The 20,636-nt window shown below is 38.9% G+C and overlaps 1 protein-coding gene and 1 pseudogene across 1 annotated transcript; both read left to right on the top strand.

Annotated features, from left to right (window-relative positions):
• Window positions 1–6,759: 6,759 nt before the first annotated feature.
• LOC133251857 (olfactory receptor-like protein OLF4) lies at window positions 6,760–8,847 on the top strand (annotated as a pseudogene).
• A 6,804-nt stretch (window positions 8,848–15,651) lies between these two features.
• LOC133251858 (olfactory receptor 7A10-like) lies at window positions 15,652–16,599 on the top strand. The gene has a single exon (XM_061424617.1). The coding sequence runs from the start codon at window positions 15,652–15,654 to the stop codon at window positions 16,597–16,599; it is 948 nt and encodes a 315-aa protein (XP_061280601.1).
• Window positions 16,600–20,636: the final 4,037 nt, after the last annotated feature.

A 20,636-nucleotide genomic window follows, 5' to 3' on the forward strand; every position in this document is an offset into this window, starting at 1 on the left:
AGTCACCATCCACAGTGATTTTGGAGCCCAAGAAGAGGAAATATATCACGACTTCCACCTTTCCCCCTTCTATTTGCCATGCAGTAATGGGGCCAGATGCTATTATCTTAGTTGTTTTAATATTTAGTACTAAGCAGGCTCTTCGGGAGATCATTTAATTTACTGGCAGTTAAAGAGGTATTTTGGTAGGTATTACTAATTTCCAATTTGTTAACTTATTTTCTATAGTGTCATTCTTTTTATTTTTTGTGTTTCTTATGATTTGATGATGTATTTAGTGATATGCTTGTGTTCCTTTCTAGATTTTACCTTGTGCAGATTTTTGATGTATGATAAACAAAGGATCTTCATATAATGACATACAATGATGTCTACCTTTAAAAATAAGTTGTCTTTTAAGTTCATACACATATTAATAGCACTACATTTTTACTCCCTGCCCCACATTTTGTGCCTTTGAAGTCACATTTGATACCTCCCTATTTATCCCTTTAATTCTTACTGAAGCTATACTTGATTTTAGAATTATTTTGTCTATTAAGTTTTTTTTTAATTTAAACATAAATGACTTTATTAATCCTTCTTATTTCTTTTTTTTTTAATTTTATTTTATTTTTAAACTTTACATAATTGTATTAGTTTTGCCAAATATCAAAATGAATCCACCACAGGCATACATGTGTTCCCCATCCTGAACCCTCCTCCCTCCTCCCTCCCCACACCATTTCACACCAGTCAGAATGGCTGCGATCCTAAAGTCTACAAATAATAAGTGCTGGAGAGGGTGTGGAGAAAAGGGAACCCTCTTACACTGTTGGTGGGAATGCAAACTAGTACAGCCACTATGGAGAACAGTGTGGAGATTCCTTAAAAAACTGGAAATAGAACTGCCTTATGATCCAGCAATCCCACTGCTGGGCATACACACTGAGGAAACCAGAAGGGAAAGAGACACGTGTACCCCAATGTTCATCACAGCACTGTTTATAATAGCCAGGACATGGAAGCAACCTAGATGTCCATCAGCAGATGAATGGATAAGAAAGCAGTGGTACATGTACACAATGGAGTATTACTCAGCCATTAAAAAGAATACATTTGAATCAGTTCTAATGAGGTGGATGAAACTGGAGCCTATTATACAGAGTGAAGTAAGCCAGAAGGAAAAACATAAATACAGTATACTAACGCATATATATGGAATTTAGAAAGATGGTAACAATAACCTGGTGTACGAGACAGCAAAAGAGACACTGATGTATAGAACAGTCTTATGGACTCTGTGGGAGAGGGAGAGGGTGGGAAGATTTGGGAGAGTGACATTGAAACATGTGAAATATCATGCAAGAAACGAGTTGCCAGTCCAGGTTCGATGCGCGATACTGGATGCTTGGGGCTGGAGCACTGTCTATTAAGTTTTCATACTAGCTTAAGTGATTTGATCCTCAACCCTTCTACACGTTTGCCTTTGCTAGCACGATTTTCTCTTTCTTATAGTTTCTTCCCACTTGCTATGCCTTTTGTCTTTCCTTCTTTGAGAAGGTCCTATAATATTCCATGTAGAGTATGTTTAGAATTGATAAATTCTATTAGTCTTTGATTGGCTGAAAAATTCCTTATCTCTCCCTCAATACTGAATGTTACTCTTTCTGAGTAGAATACCCTAGTTTGCATGTTTTTCCCTCTCAACAGCAAAAGAGACACAGATGTACAGAACAGTCTTTTGGACTCTGTGGGTGAGGGTGAGGGTAGAATGATTTGGGAGAATGGCATTGAAACATGTATAATATCATACATGAAACGAATCTCCAGTCCAGGTTTGATGCATGATACAGGATGCTCAGGGCTGGTACACTGGGATGACCCAGAGGGATGGTAAAGGGAAGGAGGTGGAAGGGGGGTTCAGTATGGGGAACACGTGTACACCCGTTGAGGATTCATGTTGATGTATGGCAAAACCAATACAATATTGTAAAGTAATTAGCATCGAATTAAAATAAATAAATTTATATTTAAAAAAAGAAAAAAAAGAAATATATAATACCTCCCCATTTTATCGTACAAAGTTTCTGCAAAAAAAAAAAAAAAGAAATCAGCTGATTGACTTATGTTCTTCCATCTTACATGACACTGTTTTATTTTGCTGGCTTTAGAAAACCATATCTTTAACTTTGTGGTTTTAATTGCTGTATCTTTGTGCAGGTTTTATTGCTGTCATTTTGGGGGGACTCTTTTTGCTTCTGGTACCTGAATTTGCTTTTTTATGCAGGTTTGGGAAGTTTTCAGACATAAGTTTATCAGATATGTTTTGACTACCTTTTTATCTGTCTTTTCCTTCCTGGACACTGCAATTGTGCTAGTGTTGGTGTTCTGAATGTAGTCAAATATCTTTCAAAATACTCTCATTTTTAATTTGTTTTTTTCTTTTCTGACTGAATCATTTCCATGATTCTATATTTCAGCTAGCTTATGCATTCTTCTGTATCACCTGGATAACTATTAATTACTTCTAGTGGTTCATTTCATTTAATGTAATGTTCAGTTCAAGCTATCTTTATAGTTCCCTATTAAAATTATAACTGATTCAACAGTCATTTTTACAGAAAATTAAATATTTTATGGTCTTCCACTTATTAACAAAATGCATAGGGTGAATACTGGAAATAAAACTTTTTTTGGAAGATTTCTTGAATCATTTTAGCTTGAGAAAATGGAATTTTATATCTTTACTAATGCATTGATTCCAAATCTGGTAAACTGTTTGTTTCTCTTTCTGTAGCTCTTTTTTAGGCATGATATTTTGTTATTTAAGTTGGGACAAATTCCTGTGTATTTTCATTTTACTTAACTTTGTCTGTTTTCTGAAATTATTTGCCACAGTTAACTCTCACTGTCTTAGACTGGTGTATTTCTGTGGGAACAGTCATGTACAGTTGATGTGTGCCCAGTGGCTTTACTGGAAGAGCTAGATCTGATGTTATCACAATTCATGCCTTTCTTTGGGGTGTACTGATTGCAATCATCTTTCTAGGAGGTATGGAGGGCTTGGGCTTGAGTCAGGTATGAGATATGGTTTCCTCTTTGTTTAGAGGCCAGAAGGAAATGGCATCCCACTCCAGTATTCTTGCCTGGAAAATTCCATGGAGGTCACAAAGACTCAGATGTGACTGAGCGCAGCACACACACATGCACACACATATAATATGCTAAGATAGTTTATGGTGCATATCAACATATAAATATCTCTCCTTATGTAAGTACAAACATTTGTAATGAGGGATTAAAGAATAGCTCTTAACTTCTGATATAACGGGAAATTTCTAATTGACTTGGAGAAACTATCATGCATCCAAAGAGTATATTAACTGTGGTTTTATTCTAAAGTAGCAAAGTCATCCCCCATTTTGAAGAGGAGAAATGTAATGTTTAGAGATTTCAGTGGTTCTGTCCCGGTCCCAAGTCAAAGCATTAAAGACCCAAGGGACCTAGTCAAGACAAATCCTGAATGTTACAATTTAAAGAAAATCTTGTGCTCAGAGACATGATGACATGCTGGGAACCTTAGGGCTTTTCTATTTTATTTTATTTTTTAACTTTACAATATTGTATTGGTTTTGCCATATATCAAAACGAATCCGCTACAGGTATACATGTGTTTCCCATCCTGAACCCTCCTCCCTCCTCCCTCCCCATACCATCCCTCTGGGTCCTCCCAGTGCACCAGCCCCAAGCATCCAGTACACAAAAATAAACTCAAAATGGATTAAAGATCTAAACATAAGATCAGAAACTATAAAACTCCTGGAGGAGGACATAGGCAAAACACTCTCTGACATAAAATCACAGCAGGATCCTCTATGAACCACCTCCCAGAATATTGGAAATAAAAGCAAAAATAAATAAATGGGACCTAATTAAACTTAAAAGCTTCTGCACAACAAAGGAAACTATAAGCAAGGCGAAAAGACAGCCTTCAGAATGGGAGAAAATAATAGCAAATGAAGCAACTGACAAACAACTAATCTCAAAAATATGCAAGCAACTCCTACAGCTCAATTCCAGAAAAATAAATAACCCAATCAAAATATGGGCCAAAGAAGTAGACATTTCTTCAGAGAAGATATACAGATGGCTAACAAATACATGAAAAGATGCTCAACATCACTCATTATCAGAGAAATGCAAATCAAAACCACTATGAGGTACCATTTCACGCCAGTTAGAATGGCTGCGATCCAAAAGTCTACAAGTAATAAATGCTGGAGAGGGTGTGGAGAAAAGGGAACCCTCTTACACTGTTGGTGGGAATGCAAACTAGTACAGCCACTATGGAGAACAGTGTGGAGTTTCCTTAAAAAAATGGAAAAAGAACTGCCTTATGATCCAGCAATCCCACTGCTGGGCATACACACTGAGGAAACCAGAACTGAAAGAGACACATGTACCCCAATGTTCATAGCAGAGCACTGTTTATAATAGCCAGGACATGGAAGCAACCTAGATGTCCATCAGCAGATGAATGGATGAGAAAGCTATGGTACATATACACAATGGAGTATTACTCAGCCATTAAAAAGAATACATTTGAATCAGTTAATGAGGTGGATGAAACTGGAGCCTATTATACAGAGTGAAGTAAGCCAGAAAGAAAAACACCAATACAGTACACTAACACATATATATGGAATTCAGAAAGATGGTAACAATAACCCTGTATACGAGACAGCAAAAGAGACACTGATGTATAGAAGAGTCTTTTGGACTCTGTGGGAGAGGGAGAGGGTGAAATGATTTTGGAGAATGGCATTGAAACATGTATAATATCATATATGAAATGAGTTGCCAGTCCAGGTTCGATGCACGAACTTAGGGCTTTGGAAGCAAGAGAATTAAGAGGAAGGAGCAACAAAAACATGAATTTTCCTAACTTATAATGCAGTGTCTTAGGAACAGAGAGTCAGCAGGGGAAAAAAATCCATTCTGTCCAGAAAAGTGTCCCCATAGGAAATCATGTAGTTATAGATTGGAGTAACTGGAGGAACCACGCCTAATGAGCTGACACAGGAAGCTGTAAAAATCTCCTCTGCTGCAGTCGCTCAGCCTCTGCCATGTTTGCTGCGGAGGACCTGGTTCTTGCTTTTGAAGTTCTGCATCTGTCTGGAAACCAATGCTTAATTTAGTCACTTCTGTTTTCATATTTGGGGACAAAATTTCTGTCTGCATCAGTAATCATTTAGGGAGGAGTTTTGACTTCTACAGGGAAAGCTTTCTTTCTTAATCTGCAGGCAGGCGATTCTGATAGTTCCACAGATGCTGCAGGAGAGCATCAGAGAGGATGGAAGCCAAGAGTGTGTACTTGAAGTCAGGAGGCCAGATCACTGTGGTTTTTTCTGTTTCTCCTAATGTTATTGTACTTATTTATTGTCTAAAAATAAAGTGAACATTTCACTCAAAAATGCAATATTGTAAAGTAATTAGCCTCTAATTAAAATAAATAAATTTAATTTAAAAAAAAGAAAGAAAATGCAAGTGTCAATGTTGACAATTAAATGGTAACAGTGGAAGCTCAGAAGGAATGATGGTGGTGGTTTAATCTCTAAGTTGCTCCAACTCTTGTGACCCTATGGACTGTAGCCCACCCAGCTTCTCTGTCCATAGAATTTCCCAGGCAAGAATGCTGGAGTGGGTTGCCATTTCCCTCTCCAGGGGATCTTCTCTACACAGTGATCAAACCTATGTCTCCTGCATTTACAGGCAGATTATTTTCTGGCTACCAGGGAAATCCTGTTAGATGGAACAGGAGGGATAAAATGCTGCCAGTAAAAGTACAAAATAAGTATACGGATTTTTTTTTTTTTTTTAATGAACAGGACGAAACAAATAGAGAAAGTCCTTAAGGAAAAGAAGTCTTCTACTGCTTCATATGCTTCACATACAACATATCCAATTTCTGTTGTATTTTGACTATTTCTGATATTGAATTAGTAGTTTATATTCCAATTGCTTATTTTCCTATTAGGATATGCAAACTGTAAGATGTTCCATGTCATATCATTTTTTATGTCCTTGGATAAAAGATATTTTTTTATTATTTTTCCAGACATCAAGGAGATGTCACTGGAGTTGGAATATTGATGAAGCAAGGATATCTCATTATTGCATTGTCTCAGGGGTCATTTTAGTATATTGGATATTATTTTCCCTTAATGTTCATAAGCCCATTTCATTTCTCTCTGTTTCTCTCACTCTCATCCTTTTAACTATTCTCTAAATTCCAAGCAGAAATTGGCTAAACCAAAAATGAACCCCACATTTATTGTTCCATGAGAAGTTTATAAACTGGAATTTCATGGAAATATTATATATCCTTTTGGAGAATAATAATTTGACCTGATCAGCTGAGCTGTATCCACTCACAGTGTAAAGAGTGTGAATCTGTCTGACCAAACATGGTAGTGACACAATCGAGAAGAACATGGTATATTTGTGTGTGTGTGTGTGTGTATGTGTGTGTGTGTGCACTTGTGCCTTGAAAGGGAGAACAGTTCTTAAAGCAGAGGCACCTGGACTCATATGCTAAATGACATATATACACAGGTCAGAATTCAGTCAACAGATGGAACTAAGAATGCAATCTGATATAATTCACAGTATGGTTTTAACATAATTGTATTAGTTTTGCCAAATATCAAAATGAATCCGCCACAGGTATACCATCCAGCATCATGCATCGAACCTGGTTTTATAGCTAAATTGATAATGTTCAAGGAAGCACATGGAAGGAGGGATTCTCTGTGGACTGAAGGTTCACCTGTAGAAGGGAAGCCACCTTGTTCCTCAGCATCCCTGACACCATCTCTAATCACTCCCCCTCCTGCTTATCCCTCTGCCCCACTGGCTTCCTTGTTTGCACTTGAACATGTGGAACAAGCAGCTTCCTCAGGTTCTTAGCAGTGTCAGGTCCCTCTTCCAGGCACAAAATTCTGACATCACACTAGCTCCTTGTCTCTCTTTCATTAGGAATCTGTTCAAACATCACCTAGTTTGCTGGACTTTCCTAAACTCTCAGGACAAAACAACACCTCCTATCACTCTCCTTTATATCTGGTTTTATTATCTTCTTAGACTATGTCACTTTCTGACATATTCTATGATATTTTATTTGAATATCCTCATTCCCTATCCTTGGATTGAGAGAGATTTACTTTTCAGCACTTTACATTTCTTTCCTCCATGTGCTTGGATCATGATTAGCACTAAATATTTCTCAAATAAATGAAGGAATTCACATTAAAACTCTAGAATATATTACCTCTTAGCAAATGTGATGCGAATGGGACAAAAATTCCTAGTCAGAAATGAAATGAAATACACCCTCAAAGGGGTTTCTTGACTCAGCGTTTAAAATCTGCCTTCAATGCAGCAACCATTTAAGAGACATGGGTTCAATCCCAGGTTTGGAAAGAACCCCTGGAGGAGAGCAAGGCAACCCACTCCAGAACTCTTTCTTGGGAAATCCCATGGACAGTGGAGGCTGGCGTGCTATGGTCCTTCTTCCCTTTGCTCAGTCGTGTCCAACTCTTTGTGACCCCATGGACAGTAGCCTACCAGGGTCCGCCTTCCATGGGATTTTCCAGGCAAGAATATTAGAGTGGGCTGCAATTTCCTTCTCCAGGGGATCTTCCCAACCCAGGGATTGAACCCGGGTCTCCTGCATTGCAGACAGACACTTTACTCTCTGAGCCATATGGTCCGTGGGGTCACACAAAGTTGGATAAGATTGAAGCTGCTAAACATACACACATATGCTCAAAGAGAACTTATCTGAAAATAAAATATTACAGCAACTTCTTGAGGGCTAAATAGAAATTGCAGTATTTCAGCTACGTGAATTATACCACTAGGAGTGAAAATTGTCATTATTTCCTTTTTCTGGGTAGTCGACTACACCCCATAGAACCAAGTAACAATACACAGATTTCAGGATTTCTTCTTTTGGGAATGTCAAAGGAAGCCAAATACAGCCTCTCATATTTGGGCTTTTCCTCTCCATATACCTGGTCAATGTGCTTGGAAACCTAATCATCATCTTGACTGTCAGCTCAAACTCCCACACCCACACCCCCATGACTTCCTCTCCAACCTGTCCTTTGTAGACATCTGTTTCACCTCCACCACCATCCCAAAGATGCTCTGGAAGATCCAGACACAAAGAAAAGGTATCACCTATGAAGGCTGCATCACCCAGATGTATTTTCGTGTACTGTTTGCAGGATTAGATGACATTCTCCTGAGTGTGATGGCCTATGATCAGTATGTGGCCATCTGCCACCCCCTGCACTATATGGTCATCATGAGCCTCCAGCTCTGTGGACTGCTGGTTCTGATATCCTGTATGTTGATTGCCTTGTATTCCTTGATACACATCTTAATGGTGTTTGATTGTCCTTCTGTACAGTTGTGCAAATCCCCCACTTTTTCTGTGAACTCAGTCAGGTGGTACAACTTGCTAGTTCTGACAACTTTCTTAATAACATACTGATGTATTTTGCAGCTGTCCTTATGGGTGTTGGTCCTTTAGCTGGTATCCTTTACTCTTACTCTAAGATAGTTTCCTGCATATGTAAAATCATATCAGCTCAAGGGAAATATAAAGCATTTTCTACCTGTGTGTCCCATCTCTTGGTTGTCTCCCTATTTTATTTTACAGCCTTAGGAGTTTACCATAGCTCTGGTGCTACCCACATCTCACATTCAAGTACAATTGCCTCTGTAATGTAGACTGTGGTCACATCCCTGCTGAACCACAGTCCAAGGAACAAAGATATAAAAGGTGCTCTGAAGTGATTCTACTTTATGCCAAGTTTAAAAGACCAAATACCCTAGTCCCCTGGATTGTGTAACTCAAAGCCTCAGAACCAGAAATTGTGATTCTTTGATCATTGTGGAATAAAATTTGCTCCTCGTATGTATTTTCTGGAATTTCCATTTTTCCTTTCATCTTTGGATTCAGCATATTTATACAATTTTGGCACTTTCTTTATTAAGCTTTATTCTCAGTGTTTATACACAGGAAATTTTTATTTTTTTCCTACTCCACAATTTACATACCTTTGAAGAAAAAATGATTTGACATTTCATTTCTTTGATGGGGTATCATAGATTTATGAAAAGTTTGTAAGAATCATGTTTTTTTATTAGAACATTTAGTTTGCTGACACTAATAGAGATTGTCCATAGGTATTGCTGATTACCAGTGTGTTCTTTGTTTCTTGCTTGTAGTTCTTATTTTTTCCTTCTGTGTGTTTCTTTAGGTTTGATGTTTTATTTAGTGGTATGCTTTGAGCAAGCTCCGGGAGATGTTGAAGGACAGGGAAGCCTAGTGTGCTGCAGTCTATGAGGTAGCAACAAGTCAGACACGACTGAGCAATTAGACAGCAAAGTAATAATGCTTGTGTTCCTTTCTCTCTAGTTTTTGTGTATCTAGTGTAGTTTTTTTTTTTTTAATGTATGTTAAACAATGGGTTTTTATATGATGACTTATAGCTGTATTCTTTTTTTAGAAGCAAAATTTATTTTATTTCATAGAGATATTTTTTCAGAGACAGCCTAATGTTCAGAAAAAAAAAAAAGGCTTTGTATCTGCAATGCTATCAAAGCAAGATAATTACATTTTTGTGTGTATTTTCTTTTTAAAACAGGCTGTCTTTTAAGTTCCTGCACTTTCAAATAGTCACTACATTTTCACTTTCTGAGCTACATTTGTGTTTGTTGTCATATTTAACACCTCACTATTTATCCCTTTAATTCTTATTGTAGCTTATTAGAAATTCTTTTTGTCTGTTAAATTTTCATTCTAGCTTAAGTGATTTGATTCTCAGCCTTTCTACATATTTGCCTTTACTAGTGGGATTTTGCTTTTTGTATAGTTTCTTCCCACTTGTTATGCTTTTTTCTTTCCTTCTTAGAGAAGATTCTACATCATTCCTTGTTGAGTAAGCTTAGAATTGATAGATTGTTACAGTTTTTGCTTGTCTGAAAAGCTCCTTATCTCTCCTTCTATTCTAAATGATAGTCTTGCTGGGTAGTATGCCCTAGTTTGCAGGTTTTTCCTACTCATCATTTTAAATATATAAGATTTCTCCCATCTGACATGTAATGTTTCTACAAAAAAAAAAAAAGAAGAAATCATTTGATAGACTTATAGGGCACCTTTGTATATAATGCTTCTTTTCTTTTGCTTCCTTTAGAAACCCATATCTTTACTATTGCAGTTTTCATGGATGGATCTTGGTGTGGTTCTTGTTGCTATCATTTTGGGGGGACACGTTTATCTTCTGGTGACTGATTCTGGTTTTTTATTCATCTTTGAGAAGGTTTTCAGCCATAATTTTTTCAAATACCTTTTGACTATCTCTCCTTCTGTCTTTTCCTTCCTGGACACTCCAGTTATGCCAGTGTTGGTGTTCTTAATGTAGTCAAACATCCCTCAAAATATTCTCATTTTTAATTTTTTTTTCTTTTCTGACTGAGTCATTTCCATTATTCTATATTTCAGTTAGCCTATGCATTCTTCTGTATTACCTGGTATACTATTAATTACTTCTAGTCGTTGGTCATTTCCTTTATTGTAGTGTTCAGTTCTAACTAGTTTTTATTTATAGTTCCCTGTTGAAATGATCACTGTTTCATCAGTCCTTTTTTCAGAGAATTAAATATTTTATGGTCTTCCACTTATTAACAAAATGCACAGGGTGAATACTGGAAATAAAACTTCTTTTGGAAGTTTCCTTGAATCATTTTACCTTGAGAAAATGGAGTTTTATATCATCTTTACTAATGCATTGATTCCAAATCTGGTAAACTATTCCTTTCTCTTTCATTAGCTGTTTTTTAGGCGTTTTTAGGGCTTGAATCAGGTATGAGATATGGCTTCATCTTTGATTTGTGGCCAATACTGGCCTAATCAGAGGGAGGCAGCTCCCAAGTTGCTAGATCAGAAGCTCTGAGGGTCAAGTCTGAGCTGACTGTGTTCCCCCTAAGAGTGTGCTTCCCCACTCCCACACCAGCTGGTTGACCCAGAGGGGAGCAGTACTGGAGCAAGAAGTGTTAGCGTAAGGCACTCTACATGTTGGTGGGGTGGGGCATGGACCTGTTGGCCTGGGAAGAGCTTGAGATGCAGACTGCCTCTGATGCACTGTCTCTCTAAGTGCCACCAACAGCTGGCCCTCCCCTGCTGAGAAGCATCTTTGGGTCTGAAGCTCTTTTGTCACTACAGTAGGGCTGCTGTTCTAATTATGGTATGGGGTGCAAATCCAGGGAGTAGGGACTTGCATGAACTTCTGGTATGGATAGGGATGTGGGCTGTGGCACACGGCTGTAGTCAGTGATTGGGGTTGCTTCTGATGTGATGCCCATGTAAGCGCTAGTAATAGGGCCGTGGCCCTGCTTAGACATTGCTTCATGCCTGAGCCTCTGCTGTGATTCACTGCCAGGTTCCCAAGCATCCACTCATCTCAGGTTGTGGCACACCCACACCCACACCCACACCCACACACACACACTATATATATATATATATATATATATATATATATATATACACACACACACACACACACTACATATGTATACAAGATACTGCTTGATCTACGTAGTGGATCTGACTGCAATGCAGAACATGTGAGTTTGACCTCTGCATTGGGAAGATCCCAAGGGAATGGAAAGGCAACCTGCTCCAGTATTCTTGATTGGCAAATCCTACGGACAGAGGAAGCCTGGCAGGCTACAGTCCATGGGGTCACAAAGACTCAGATATGACTGCGCAAAGTACACACACACACACACACACACACACATACATATAGTACGTTAAGATAGTTCATGGTATATATCAACATATAAATATCTCTCTTATCAGTACAAACATTTAGTAGTGAGGAATTAAAGGATAACTCTTAACTTCTGATATAACAGGGAAATTTATAATTGACTTGGAGAAACTACCATGCATCCAAGGAATATATTGACCAAGGTTTTATTCTAAAGTAGCAAAGTCATCCCACTTTTTGAAGAGGATAATAGTAATGTTTGGAGATTTCAGTGGTTCTGTCCCTGCCCCAAATCAAAGCCATAAAGACCCGAGGGACCTAGTCAAGACAAATCCTGAATGCTACAGTTTAAAGAAATTTTTTTAAATTTAAATTTACTTATTTTAATTGGAGGCTAATTACTTTACAATATTGTATTGGTTTTGCCATACATAAACATGAATCTGCCACGGGTGTACACATGTTCCCTATCCTGAACCCCTCTCCCACCTCCCTCCCCACACCATCCCTCTGGGTCATTCCACGGCTCCAGCCCCAAGCATCCTGTATCATGCATCGAACTTGGACTGGCTATTCATTTCACATATGATATTATACATATGTCAATGCCATTCTCCCACCTCATCCCACCCTAACCCTCTCCCACAGAGTCCAAAAGACTGTTCTATACATCTGTGTCTCTTGCTGTCTCGCATACAGGGTTATCATTACCATCTTTCTAAATTCCATATATATGCTTTATTATACTGTATTGGTGTTTTTCTTTCTGGCTTATTTCACTCTGTATAATGGGCTCCAGTTTCATCCACTTCATTAGAACTAACTCAAATGTATTCTTTTTAATGGCTGAGTAATACTCCATTGTGTATATGTACCACAGCTTTCCTATCCATTCATCTGCTGATGGACATCTAGGTTTCTTCCTTGTCCTGGCTATTATAAACAGTGCTGCAATGAACATTGGGGTACACGTGTCTCTTTCAATTCTGGTTTCCTCAGTGTGTATGCCCACTGAGTGATGAGTGATGTTGAGCATTTTTTCATGTGTTTGTTAGCCATCTGTATGTCTTCTTTGGAGAAATGTCAGCTTAGTTTTTTTGGCCCATTTTTTAATTGGGTTGTTTATTTTTCTGAAATTGAGCTGCACGTGTTGCTTGTGTATTTTTGAGATTAATTCTCTGCCAGTTGCTTCATTTGCTATTATTTTTGTACTCAGGGATGTGATGACATGCTGAGAACCTTAGGGATTTAGAAGCAAGAGAATTAAGAGGAAGAAGCAATAAAAAATAAATTCGCCTAACTTTTAATGCAGTGTCTTAGGAACAGAGAATTAGCAGGGGGAAAAACTCCATTCTGTCCAGAAAAGTGTCCTCATGAGAAATCATGTATTGAGAGGTTGGAGTAACCAGAGGAAACATGCATAATGAACTGACACAGGAAGCTGTAAATATCTCCTCTGCTGCAGTCGCTCAGCCTCTGCCATTTTAGTTGGAGGGGACCTGGTTCTTGCTTCTGAAGTTTTGCATCTGTCTGGCAACCAATGCTTGATTTTATCACTTTCTGTTTTCTTATTTGAGGACAAAATTTCTGTCTGCATCAGTAATCATTTAGGGAGGAATTTTGACCTCTACAGGGAAAGCCTTCTCTCTCAATCTGCAGGCAGGTGAGTCTGAGAATGCCACAGACCCTGCAGGAGAGTGTCAGTCATGATGCAAGCTCGGATTGTGGACTTGAGGTCATCTAAGGACCAGTCTTGCATAGCCCAGAGGCCAAAGTCATTGTGGTTGTTTTCTGCTTTTCCTAATATTAATGTACTTATTTATGGTCTAAAAATAGAGTGAACATTGCACTTGAAAATGCAAGTGTCAATCTTGACAATTAAATGGTAATAGTAGAAACTCAGAAGGAATGATGTTAGTGGTTTAGTCTCTAAATTGCTCCAACTCTTGTGTCCCCATGGGCTGTAACCCACCCGGCTCCTCTGTCCATGGGATTTCCCAGGCAAGAATTGTGGAGTGAGTTGTCATTTCCTTCTCCAGGGGATCATCTGGACCCAGGGATTGAACCTATGTGTCCTGCATTGGCAAGAAGATTCTTTACTTTCTGACCCACCAAGAAAAATTTTTTTTCAATTTTTATTTATTTATTTTTAAATATATATATATATTTTTAAATTGGAGGCTAATTACTTTACAATATTGTATTGGTTTTGCCATACATCAACATGAATCTGCCACAGGTGTACAGGTGTTCCCCATCCTGAACCCCCTCCCACCTCCCTCGCCATACCATGCCTCTGGGGTTTTCCCTTTAGAAGAAATAGGAGGCATAAAATGCTTCCAGTAAAAGTAGAAAATAAGTACAAGGGTCTTATTTATGAACACGAGGAAACAAATAGGGGAAGTCCTTAAGAAAAAGAAATCTTCTCCTGCTTTATATGCTTCATATAAAACATATCCAACTTCTGTTGTATTTGTATTTGTTGTATTTGTATCCAACTTCTGATATTGAATTGGTAGCTTATATTCCATTTTTTTTCTTTTCTTCTTGGGATATTCAAACTGTAAGATGTTCCATGTCATACATATATTATTTTTTATGTTCTTGGACAAAATATATTTTTCTTTATTATGTTTCCAGACATCAAGGAGATGTCACTGGAGTTGGAATGTTGGATCAAGGAACCCTTGTTTATTGCATTGTCTCAGGGGTCATTGAGTATATTGGATATTATTTTCCCTTAATGTCTGCAACCCACTCCAGTACTCTTGCCTGGCAAATCCCATGGACGGAGGAGCCTGGTAGGCTGCAGTCCATGGGGTTGCTAGGAGTCGGACACGACTGAGTGACTTCACTTTCACTTTTCACTTTCATGCATTGGAGAAGGAAATGGCAACCCACTCCAATGTTCTTGCCTGGAGAATCCCAGGGGCGGAGGAGCCTGGTGGGATGCTGTTTATGGGGTCGCACAGAGTCAGACACGACTGAAGCAACTTAGCAGCAGTAGCAGCTCAGGTCCTTAGGGGTGTCAGGTCCCTCTTCCAGGCACACAATTCTGACATCACACTAGCTCCTTGTCTCTCTTTCATTAAGAATCTGTTCAAACATCACCTAGTTTGCTGGACTTTCCTAAACACTGAGAAAAAATAACACCTCCTACCACTTTCTCTTATACCTGGCTTTGTTCATCATAGCATCTATCATATTCTTACATATTCTATCATATTTTATTAGCATAACCTCATTCACCATCCTTGGATTGCCAGAGGTTTGCTTTTCAGCATTTTCTACTTCTTGTCTCCATATTCTTGTAACACGGTTAACACTAAATATGTATTTCTCAAAAGAATGAAGGAATACCACATTACAACTCTAGAATATATGACCTCTTAGCAAATGTGATGAGAATGGGACAAAAATTCCAAGTCAGAAATGAAATATAGCTTCAAGGGACTTTTGCAGTGACTCAGTGGTTTAGAATCTGCCTGCAATACAGTACCCATTCATGAGATGCAGGATCAATCCCTGTGTTGGAAATAACCGCTGGAGGAGGGTAAGGCAAGCCACACCAGAATTCTTTCTTGGGAAATCCCAAAGACAGTGGAGGCTGGTATGCTATGGTCCCTGGGGTCGCACAGAGTCGGACACAACTGAAGGGGCTCAACATGCACACATACTCTAAAAGAGAACTTATCTGCAATTAAAATATTAACATCAACTTCTTGAGGGCTAAATAGAAATTGCAGTATTTCAGTTATGTGAATTAGTATGAGTGAAAATTGTCATTATCTTCCTTTTTCCTGGTAGTCACCTCCACCCCATGGAACCAAGTAACAATACACAAATTTCACGATTTCTTCTTCTGGGAATTTCAAAGGAAGCAGAAATACAGTCCCTCATATTTGGGCTTTTTCTCTCCATGTACCTGATCACTGTCTTTGGAAACCTGCTCATCATCTTGGCTGTCAGCTTGGACTCCCACCTCCACACCCCCATGTACTTCTTCCTCTCCAACCTGTCTTTTGTAGACATCTGTTTCACCTCCACCACCATCCCAAAGATGTTGTGGAACATCCGGACACAGAGCCAAGTTATCACCTATGAAGGCTGTATCACGCAGATGTATTTTTACATTCTCTTTGCAGAATTAGATGACATTCTCTTGACAGTGATGGCCTATGATCGGTATGTGGCCATCTGCCACCCCCTACACTACGTGGTCATCATGAACCTCCGGCTCTGTGGATTGTTGGTTCTGATATCCTGGGTGCTGATTGCCTTGTATTCCTTGCTACACAGCTTAATGGTGCTGGGATTGTCCTTCTGCCCAGAAACGCAAATCTCTCACTTTTTCTGTGAACTCAGTCAGGTGGTACAACTTGCTAGTTCTGACAACTTTCTTAATAACATAGTGATGTATTTTGCAGCTGTCCTGATGGGTGTTGGTCCTTTTGCTGGTATCCTTTACTCTTACTCTAAAATAGTTTCCTGCATATGTAAAATCACATCAGCTCAGGGGAAATATAAAGCATTTTCTACCTGTGTGTCGCACCTCTTTGTTGTATCCTTATTTTATTTTACAGCCTTAGGAGTTTACCTTAGCTCTGCTGCTACCCACACCTCACATTCAAGTACAGTTGCCTCGGTGATGTACACTGTGGTCACACCCCTGCTGAACCCCTTCATCTACAGTCTGAGGAACAAAGATATAAAAGGTGTTCTGAAGCGATTCTACTTTATGCCAAGTTTAAAAGACCAAATACCCTAGTCCACTGGATTGCATAACTCAAAGCCTCAGAACCAGAAATTGTGATTCTTTGATCATTATGGAATAAAATTTTCTATTTGTTTCCTGGGATTTCCATTTTTCTTTTCATCTTTGGATTAAGCATCTTCATGCAATTTTAGGAACTCTCCTTATTAAGTTTTTTCCTTAGTCTTATGCATTCAGTTCAGTCAGTGCAGTTTAGTTGCTCAGTCATGTCTAATGCTGCGACCCCATGAATTGCAGCACGTCAGGCCTCCATGTCCATCACCAACTCCCGGAGTTCACACAAACTCACATCCATCGATTTGGTGATGCCATCCAGCAATCTCATTCTCTGTCGTCCCCTTCTCCTTCTGCTCCCAATCCCTCCCAGCATCAGAGTCTTTTCCAATGAGTCAAGTCTTCGCATGAAATAGCCAAAGTACTGGAATTTCAGCTTTAGCATCATTCCTTCCAAAGAAATCCCAGGGCTGATCTCCTTCAGAATGGACTGGATGGATCTCCTTGAAGTCCAAGGGACTCTTAAGAATCTTCTCCAACACCACAGTTGAAAACATCAATTCTTCGGTGCTCAGCTGTCTTCACAGTCCAAATCTCACATTCATATATGAATACTGGAAAAACCATAGCCTTGACTAGACAGGTCTTTGTTGGCAAAGTAATGTCTCTGCTTTTGAATATGCTATCTAGGTTGGTCATAACTTTCCTTCCAAGGAGTAAGTGTCTTTTAATTTCATGGCTGCAATCACCATCTGCAGTTATTTTGAAGCCTAAAAAATAAAGTCTGTCAGTGTTTCCACTGTTTCCCCATCTATCTGCTATGAAGTGATGGGACCAGATGTCATGATCTTAGTTTGCTGAATGTTGAGCTTTTAAGCCAACTCTTTCAGTCTCCTCTTTCACTTTCATCAAGAGGCTTTTTAGTTCCTCTTTATTTTCTCCCAGAAGGGTGGTGTCATCTGCATATCTGAGGTTATTGATATTTCTCCTGGCAATCTTGATTCCACTTGTGGTTCTTCCAGCCAAGCATTTCTCATGATGTATTCTGCATATAAGTTAAATAAGCAGGGTGACAATAAACAGCCTTGACATATTCCTTTTCCTATTTGGAACCAGTCTGTTGTTCCATGTCCAGTTCTAACTGTTGCTTCCTGACCTGCATATAGGTTTCTCAAGAGGCAGGTCAAGTGGTCTGATATTCCCATCTCTTTCAGAATTTTCCACAGTTGATTGTGATGCACACTGTCAAATGCTTTGGCATAGTCAATAAAGCAGATAGAGATGCTTTTCTGGAACTCTCTTAGTATTTCATGATTCAGCAGATATTGGCAATTTGATTTCTGGTTCCTCTGCATTTTCTAAAACCAGCTTGGACATCTGGAAGTTCACAGTTCACGTATTGCTGAAGCCTGGGTTGGAGAATTTTGAGCATTACTTTACTAGTGTGTGAGATGAGTGCAATTGTGCAGTAGTTTGAGCATTCTTTGGCATTGACTGTCTTTGGGATTGAAATGAAAACTGACCTTTTCCAGTCCTGTGGCCACTGCTGAGTTTTCCAAATTTGCTGGCATATTGAGTGCAGCACATTCACAGCATCATTTTTCAGGATTTGAGATAGCTCAACTGAAATTCCATCACCTCCACTAGCTTTGTTCATAGTGATGCTTTCTAAGGCCCACTTGACTTCACATTCCAGGATGTCTGGTTCTAGATTAATGATCACACCATCATGATTATCTTGGTTGTGAAGATCTTTTTATACAGTTCTTCCATGTATTCTTGTCACCTGTTCTTAATATCTTCTGCTTCTGTCCTTTATCGAGCCCATCTTTGCATGAAATGTTTCCTTGGTATCTCTAATTTTCTTAAAGAGATCTCTAGTCTTTCCCATTCTGTTGTTTTCCTCTATTTCTTTTCACTGATTGCTGAGGAAGGCTTTCTTATCTCTTCTTGCTATTCTTTGGAACTCTGCATTCAGATACATATATCTTTCCTTTTCTCCTTTGCTTTTCACTTCTCTTCTTTTCACAGCTATTTGTAAGGCCTCGCCAGACAGTTGTGTATATATGTGTGTGTGTGTATATATATATATATACACACATACACATGGTCTTTTTGGCCAAAAGATCTTTTAGGTGACATACTGTGTGTGTGTGTGTGTGTGTGTGGAGAGAGAGTATTATATAGGGTACAGTAGTACTCTGTATTTATTTCAAGCCCAGGGTGTCTTGAAGCAAGCATAAAAGCATTGGTGATATTGCTGGTACAGCTAAAAAGCACCAAGTAATAACGATGGAAACAAAAATAACCAGGACAGTGAATCGAGGTGAAAAGAAGGAATTGGAGAACCAGGAAAACTAATAAGAGAGACAAGAGGAAGAAGATGTAACTGAAGAACAGGAGTGATCCAGAACACAGGAAATAGCCAGGGAATTTCTTTATTTGAGAGGGCACTTGATGGGAAGAGTCAACTCATTGTAAAGATGCTGATGCTGGGAAAGATTCAGGGCAAGAGAAGGGGTGTCAGAGGATAAGATGGTTGAATGGCATCACTGACTCAACAGACATGAGTCTGAGCAAACTGGGAGATGGTGATGGATGGGAAAGCCTGGTGTGCTACAATCCATGGGGTCTCACAGAATTGGACATGACTGAGCAACTGAACAACAACAAATGAGTTTTTGAGGCATTGGACCTGATTTCAGAATGGTACACGAAAGTTGCAGTAGCTGTTCAGAATGCAATCCAGTGCTGCTGTGTCATTTCTGATAGGAGAAAAAGCTACATCAAGATATCATTAGATTGTTTTTCAAGTGCTTAGTAACTCAGTCATGTCCAACTCTTTGCGACCACATGGACTGTAGCCACCAGGCTCCGTTGTCCATGGAAATCTCCAGGCAAGAATACTGGAGTGGGTCACCATGCCCTCCTCCAGGGAATCTGCCCAACCCAGTGATCGAACCCAGGTCTCCTGCATTGCAGGTGGTTTTTTTTTTTTTTTTTTTTTTTTTTTTTTTTTACCATCTGAGCCACCAAGGAAGGCAGAGAATACTGGAATGGGTAGCCTATCCTGTTTCCTGGGGTAAATTCCTGACCCAGGAATTGAACCAGGGTCTCTTGCATTGCAGGTTTATTAATTACCAACTAAGCTACCAGAGTATCCCAGGAGCTAATGGGAAGTTTTTTCAAGAGGGTAGATCAAATGAATCCAGCAAGGAACCAGAACCTGTTCCATCAACATCAGGCATGAGTGAAATTTCAGCTTCCATCTACTACTGTTAGTGATCCTTCATCTCTGCCTTCTCCCATCTCCTCTCCCTCCTCCATTCAATAATTTTGTCTTTTCACTCAGCGCCAACTCCTATATACCAGCTGCTGTACTCTATCACTGTACTTTTCGAGGCACTATACAGTAAAATTAAGAAAGTTTTCTTTATGTTTTATACTTATTTTTAATATGTTATTTGTATATAAAGTAGTATAAACTTATTACAGTGATGGCCGTGGTTTAGCTGCTCAGTCATGTTCAACTCTTTTTGACCCAGTGGACTGTAGTCTACCAGGTTCTTTTCTCCATGGGATTTCCCAGGCAAGAATACTGGAATGGGTTGCCATTTCTCCAGGGAAACTGATTATAGTACTATGTAACTGATTGTGCCAGTTGGGTACCTAGGCCAACTTTGTTGGACTTATGAACAAATTGGACTGAAGAATACACTCTTGGAAAGGAACTCATTTATATCTAGGAGATGTGCTGTATTATATTTCTGTTTACCCTTGAAAATTTACAGTAATTCCCACTCACATACCTTTCCACAGCTCTAAATTAAGTATATCACTTTTTTCTAAAGTTAGCCATAATAATAAAAGAATCAATGAATGCACATTTGAATACCATCCATTTAAATCCTCATTATAATCAGTGATATCTTCCATTATTATGATCAAAGGGCAACTGACAAGAGAGGTTGAATTCTTGCCCAGTCTGTAATTCAGGCTTACCTATTTTTCTCCACAAGTACTTATTTTATTACAAT

The sequence above is a fragment of the Bos javanicus genome, chromosome 7 (genome assembly GCF_032452875.1).
Source record: "Bos javanicus breed banteng chromosome 7, ARS-OSU_banteng_1.0, whole genome shotgun sequence".
In the NCBI taxonomy this organism is placed as follows: domain Eukaryota; kingdom Metazoa; phylum Chordata; class Mammalia; order Artiodactyla; family Bovidae; genus Bos; species Bos javanicus.

Coding starts and splice junctions, on each gene's coding strand:
- LOC133251858 (XM_061424617.1), top strand. CDS start 15,652: ATGGAACCAAGTAACAATACACAAATTTCACGATTTCTTCTTCTGGGA.